The sequence below is a fragment of the Impatiens glandulifera genome, chromosome 1, assembly GCF_907164915.1.
Source record: "Impatiens glandulifera chromosome 1, dImpGla2.1, whole genome shotgun sequence".
Lineage (NCBI taxonomy): Eukaryota > Viridiplantae > Streptophyta > Magnoliopsida > Ericales > Balsaminaceae > Impatiens > Impatiens glandulifera.
The window spans coordinates 71830581-71837942 of NC_061862.1; the positions used below are offsets into that span (position 1 = coordinate 71830581).

The following is a 7362-nucleotide window of genomic DNA, read 5'->3' on the forward strand; positions in this document are numbered from 1 at the left end:
TAGCAGGTTTTGGACCTCCAGCAGGCTTTGGTTGACTCTGAACATGAGAAGAATCTGCTTCAAAAGCCTTACATCTAGCTTCAGGTGCAGACCCAGCCGGGGCAACCCCTTCTTTATGCCCATTATTAATTTTTTCAACCCACCTAACCCGTTTACTATCAGTAGGTGCAATGTTAGCAGACCCAACCCTTAACAGAATATCAACAATAGTATATGTCCCTCCAGTTTGAGGTCTCACCCTTTTACTTTGGTTAGGCTTCAGCCATGGATCAGTCCCATCCACAATTACAGATTGCTGAGAACCTTTCCCATCATGAACCCTTGACTCATGGTCATTATCATAAAGAGGAGAATAAATGCCAATATAATCAGACTCCAGGTTTGGAAGTTCAAAATCAGCAGTCGAATTTACATTGGGGACAAGACCAGGGGTAAAAACTGGAGTGGAGGGACTAGCATCAATCCCATCTTTTTTGTTAGTTAACTTGAATTCAGCAATTAAAACATCACATTGCCTTTCTTCATCAGAATCGAAAAATTCAAAACTAGTTGAGTTGGCCATATTAACAGTACAAACACCTTGACTTGTTGCAGGTCTGGAATAAGGCTTGCTGCAGAAAACCTGCCGCGTATCAAGATTCTGCAGCTTGGACATATGAGATTCAGATTCACCAAAAATTGCACTATCACATTCCAAATCAGACGCAATGTCTTCAACCCCATGATAATTGTTAATTGAATCAAGCGCAACAATTACGTTCTCCATAAGATCAATGTTCACCCGTTTTGTTGATTTCTTCCTCCTAACCTTTGGTTTGCTGTTATTGACCTCAACTGACCCAAAAAAACAAGAATTTGTACACAAACCTGCACTATCAGAAGTTTTAGAATATGAGGACTGGGATAAGACGTCATCAGCCTGTGAAGATTATTTTCCCGGAGTGGTCTGTAGTAATATGTCATGTGCAGGGTCAACATACCGAATTATAGGATCGAGACTAGCATGTGATGTTGAAGTGTGAGCAGCAGAGATTACAGTCTCCATGAAACCAGGATCAGACTCATTCCTAGGCTGAACTGAGACAATGGGGCCAGGAGACCGAGTGACAACCATAACAGAGCACACAAGCCCAGTAATAGGAATCGGGGAACTAATAGAGTTAGAGCCATCCGACCGGGAACTAGAACCAAACAATTTCAACCTCCTTCTCAGCTTTTTATTCATCCTTTTTGTTCTAGCTCCAGGAATGGCATGATCTGTTTTATCACCATCAATAAAGTTAGGATCCAACATTTCTTCACAAGATCTAACGGCAGCAGAAGTAGCCTTAGGAAAATCAGGCAAGATCTTTAATACAGAAGGATCAATAATATAAGCATCGCTACCCACCAGCCCAGCAGGATTTGCAGAAATAGTTCCAAGACCAGGGCTAGCATTCTTGACAAAAGTAGCAAGTCCCATGTCATTAGCAAGGGCAAAATCCTCAGCAAGCAGCACAAAATTATGAACAGCACTAGGCTCAAAAGAGGACACATGTTCCAAACCAGACTCAATATCAGAAGAACGCTGACAAGCCCCAAAATCAGGCTCATCAGACATGTTAGGACCAACCTTCATCGCAGACAGGTTCATGGTCAGACAAACGGCATTAGTGTTAGGGACATCCTCAGAATCAAACAATTGATTATCCATTATCCTCATAACAGGATGTTCAGCAGGAACAATATTCAACATAATAGATCGGTCCAGACCAAGAACATGACTTGAAAGCAGATGCTCATTAGACCCAGAGCTAGGACCGCAAGCATTACAAACTGAGTCAGGAATCCCAGCCTTAACCAGCACTCCACAGCATCCGGACACCAAACAAATAGAACCAGCATACCCGATAGCATCAACGACATTAGAACTAAGCTAATCAACAATATCAAGCAAACCATCACCCCCATCGGTTCCAGATGCATCAGAAAGACTTGAAACCTCTGCACATCGATCCAACTTAACACCTGAAATAGCAAGTCTCCACACACTACCAGGACCAACACTAATATGACCAGAAATGCCATCACTTAAACCCAGATTATACCCAGACCCTGCTATCAACACAGCATCAGACTTGACATAATCCGCACCCAAACTGCACCCAGCAGAACCAGACCCAACAGCATCAGCAGAACCTGAAACCTTAGTACTTGAACCCAGCTCAACACTAACCCTCAACCCCAGATTACATCCAGACCTAGCCAACAAGACATCATCCAAGTTGACATTACCCGATATCAAACTACAACTAGAACTTGCATTCAAAACATCAAAACATCACCAGGCACGACACCCGATCCGACTGCACTAAAACCCAACGGAGCAACCACCCCACCAGACCCAGAAACATCAAAACTACAGGCTGTTTCAGACCCAGCCGCGACATAGCCCACTGGAGCACCCAAAAAGGACCCGATAGGACCCACTCTACCTGTTTCAAACCCAGTCGCAACAAAGCCCACAAGAGCACCCAAAGAGGACTCGATAGGTTCAAGAACCACAAGGCAGACAGGAATAATCCCAGACTTCGAAACAATAGACAGTTTAGGCCTAGATGAACATAACACCTCAGTAAGAACCGAAGGCTCAACATGACAGATTACATGGAGGGGTGCATGAAGGATTTCAGAGGGTGTATCAAAGGTGAAGAGACTAGAACTAGGATCAAATAAATCAACATGTGCAGTAGTAACTCCTAATGCATTCAAAGATAGCAATTCATCAACATAAAAGGGGGTTACTATCATTCCTAATTCCGCAATCACTAGCATTCCTAGATTGCAGAATCCTATTAGAACCTAAACAATTATCAAGCACACCATCACACAATTTCCTAGCAAGACCTAAACAATTATCAACACAGGGGTCCCCGGTAGGACATAAAGCACAACATGCTTCAAAATGTGGGTCAGGGGTAAAAGAGACTTACCTGGAGCCTGTTTAACCTGGGGCAAAGTGACAACCGACGTCGGTCCGCTAAATGCTTCAGCGAGCCATAAGATGTGCGGCAATCGACTAGAAGGCGAAGGAGGGAGGCGGCTGGCTTCCAAGGAGGACGCTCGGTCGCAGCAGGAGTCCGATGAAGATTTCTGATCCAAATAGTAAAAACGTGATTTCTCTCGATTCCTCCAACGAAATTAAAATCCCTTCGGTCAGATTGCAGGGGGATAGAGACGCACCAGAAGGAGAATTTTGAGACTATTCTGACGTCGGAGGCGCCGCCAGCGGTGATTTTTCCGATCGTGTCTGAAGTGAGAAAAAGTCTCCAGAGTCAATTGTCTCTCTAGGCGCATTAATTTGGTATTAGTAATAATTTTTTCACCTTTAGAATACAACCTATTATATATTTCGGGAAATCTTGAATAATCTTATTTCTTCATTAACTTGATCAATAAGAAGATCTGAATTTTCATAAATGATCTGCAAATCAAATTAACATCACAATAAGACCATTAGTTTAAAAAAGAAATGAAACAAACATAATAGGTCTTACAAAAACCATTTTTGGGTCCGAAATAACCATTTTGGGGCTCCAAATCACCATTGCGGGTCCAAAATGGTAATTTTGGGACAAGAAATGGTGATTTTGGGACTAGAAATGGTGATTTCGGGACTAGAAATGGTGATTTCGGGACTAGAAATGGTGATTTCGGGACTAGAAATGGTGGTTTCGAGACAAAAATGTTGGTTTCAGGACTAGAAATGATAATTTCGGGACTAGAAAATAATGGTTTCAGGACAAGAAATGATGGTTTCGGGACAAGAAATAGTGGTTTCAGGACTAGAAATGGTGGTTTTGGGACTTGAAATGGTGGTTTTGGGATAAGAACTAATGATTTCGGGACAAGAAATGGTAGTTTTGGGACTAGAAATGGTAGTTTCGGGACAAGAAATGGTAGTTTCAGGACAAGAAATTGTAATTTGGGGACAAGAAATGGTAATTTTCATGACAAAAATAGTGGTTTCGGGACAAGAAATTGTGGTTTCGAAACCAAAAATTGTGGTTTCGAAACCAAAAATTGTGGTTTCGGGACCAAAAATTGTGGTTTCGGGACAAGAAATTGTGATTTTGGAACTATAAATGGTGGTTTCAAACTATTTTTTACAACCCTAATCGAAATCGTTTATGCAGCTAAACCCAGAATGCAGTTAATCCCTTATTGCTAAACAAAATATTGATATAAAAAACGTTTCTACTCTAAACCATAATTGATAAAATATCAAAATCACTCTTTTACAACTCTATTCGAAATTGTTTTTGCAATTAAATCCAAAATGAAGCTAAACCCTAATCGCTAAAATATCAAAATCACTCTTTTACAACCTTATTCGAAATCGTTTCTACAGCTAAACCCAAAATGAAGCTAAACATAATCGCTAAACAGATCGTTTCTAAAAAGATGGATAACATGGTGTATTTATTTACCTTGTAGCCTTGTCGGACAATGAACCTGGACCAACTGGAAAAGAAGATAAGTAGTATCAAAAACACTTACCATTTTCAAAACAAAGGGAAGATAAACGAAGGAAAGATAAAACACTTATCATTTTCGATCGGACGGCGATGAAGAGAAAAGAAAAAGTCGCGAAAGTTGGAGAGCGAAATCGCCAGAGAAGAAAGAGAGATCGTCGGAAATGAAAAATGAAAAGAATAAAGAGAGGGAACTGTAACGTTTTTTTAATATTATATATTTTAAAAAAAATTCTCTCTTACCCATTTGATATGCCACGTAAAATTCGTGGTCTTGTTTTCGCTAATCATTTGTTGAGTTTATCATTTCTCAATATATTTATTATGTAATTTGATAATAGAAATATGTATTTATAATTAGTACATAATTAATTTGCTTAGGAAACTTTTACACATTAATTGACCTAACAACCTTTTCTTTTATGAAACATTTCTTCACTTTAACTCAAATACATTTAATTAGGGTGCAAATAAGTTAAATTGTTCGATCAAAACTCGATTCAAAATTTGATTTTAACCAAGTTTGAGTCGAGTTCACTTGTTTAATATTCGAGTCGAACTCAAGCTCATATATAATTGGTCGATGACTTATCTATATTTTTCGAGTCTCATAATAAATAAAATATTTGTTTATCTATTTTAATATTAAAACAAAAAATGTAAAATATATATTTTTTTTCTATCAAGTCTAAACTCATTCGAATAAAAAATATTTAATTGAGTCGAGCGTAGAGTCGAACTCGAGCTCGATCTCGGCGCCGCGACTAATTTGCAACCCTACATATAATTAAGGACATTAATTTATAATTTTGAGTAGAAACATAAGAACTACATTTGCCCCCTACCAACACAAAGACTCTCTTTGTTCATGTATAAATATCTCCATCTCTTTCGTTCTTAGAAAACCCTATTTCTGATTGATTCCTGCTAGCTGATGATAGCTTTCATCAATCTCTACTGCAAGATGACATGAAAAGATAATAATCAGGTATTTCGTCTTTCTCTATTTAATCATCTCTTCAATTGTAATCATTTCGTGTAATTTGATTAGATTCTCATAATTCCTTCAATTCTCAACCTCATTCCATGGACGATTTGAAATAATTGAACACCTGATCTCTGTTGATGAACGATCTTTCGCGATTAGTGTAATATCTGAGTGAATGATGATTGCTTATAACGTTAATTCTCTATCGGTTAGTTTGAGATTTGTAGTTGGGTGTGTTTCAATTGTGAATTATGGCTTTTGTATGTAGGAGTTAAGAAAATGGAAGGTAATCTATGCGATGTTAATCACCTGGACTCGAACGCGCGTTTGCCGCCTAGAAAGCGACTTCTTGCAGGACTAAAGAATCAGAATGCTGTTGCCAATGGAAATCTCCACTCATCATCATCATCGACTTTCTGTCTTTCTGGCGAATTTGATTTATTTATTAACAGATGGATGGGATCTCGAGAGAGTAATGTTAACCTTTCACTAGAGGAGATCATAGAGGCATCGAAATTAGCAGTTAAGTTTGCTGAAACCGCGAGATCTACTGCTGAATTAAAAGCTGGATTAGCCGTAAAAGCTATGGATGCTGCAAGGGAAGCGTTGGAATTGAGTGCAACAATGGCAGAGGAGGTTGCTAGAAGAGACAGACGTGTCAAGAAGATTAAGAAGACGATGATGATGAAGAAGAAGAAAAAGATGCAGGTTCAGTTAATCAGGAATTTAGGTCGTAAGGGAAGGAACACAAAGAACAGTTCCCAGCAGAATTTGAATCAGTCGAGTTCAAATTCAAAGAGTAATGATACTAGATACAAGAGATTAAAGGTTAATAAGCAGATCATTCCTGAAAACCTTGATCCATCTGATGAAATGAAAAGTGATGATGATGATGATAATGATGATGATGGTTCATCTGAAGAGACACATTCTGTTGAATCAGATGAAATCGGAGGATCGATATCAATTGCGATTGATGATAGTGGAGCAGAATCGAGCCAGCGAAAGAAAAGTGGTGTAAAAAGGAACAGAGTTAAGCACAAGAATCATCAGCCTTACTAAAAAAGCATTGCTTCTTGTGAGGATCAATCAAAAGAAGTTAAAATCAGGTAAATCTTTTGGGCTATTCTGATAATAGACGATTCTTTTCTTGTTTATCTAAGAGGGTTTGTGAGTTTGATTTGCTTGTTCTTCATGACCCCTTTGTGATTTCTCTTGAACTCAACAGATGTACATATTAACTCTTTGAGCCATGTGCTTTTAAGAGTTAATAATGAAACTGTTATTTTCGTCACAATTCTGTTGGAAATCATCAAACTTCAAATTGGAATTGATTTTTTTTTTCGAGATCTTAATCCAAATTTCATGATTTAAAGATTGTAGCATGATTCATTTGGTATAAAGATTTGATTGTGATACATCTTGTTTTTTTTTACATAGATTATGATTTTTGGTTAATATAAATAGATTTGTTTTCCAAATGATAATTGTAGATGAAAAAATGCATAAATCATTGACATCCATTCTTTTAGAAATTTATGTATTAAAATGTAAAGTTAGGAGGATATTCTATTAATTTCGATGACATTATCTCTGCATGAAAATAATGTAATAAAACATAGAATAAGGAGTTTTCTATGTTATTTTAGTTTCGATTCTTACTTAACCAAAGAAAAATCTGAAATTATTGTATTGGTTTCAGTTTGATTCTTATTAAAAATTATGAATTTGTATTGTTTTTTATTAGTTTTAGTTTTGATATATGTTAAAAAGATTTGAATCAAAGTTGGACTTTATTATTCTAATAGCATTTATGATTATTAGTTTCAATGAAAACTTATTTTACAAAATAAATAATTT

At 37.5% G+C, this 7362-nt stretch overlaps 1 protein-coding gene across 1 annotated transcript; it reads left to right on the forward strand.

Annotated features, from left to right (window-relative positions):
• Positions 1-5360: 5360 nt before the first annotated feature.
• Positions 5361-6799, forward strand: LOC124921566. Its single transcript, XM_047462242.1, has 2 exons — positions 5361-5502; positions 5771-6799. Exon 2 carries the CDS (start codon positions 5782-5784, stop codon positions 6562-6564), a length of 783 nt encoding a protein of 260 aa, XP_047318198.1. The 5' UTR covers positions 5361-5502; positions 5771-5781; the 3' UTR covers positions 6565-6799.
• The last annotated feature ends 563 nt before the right edge of the window (positions 6800-7362 follow it).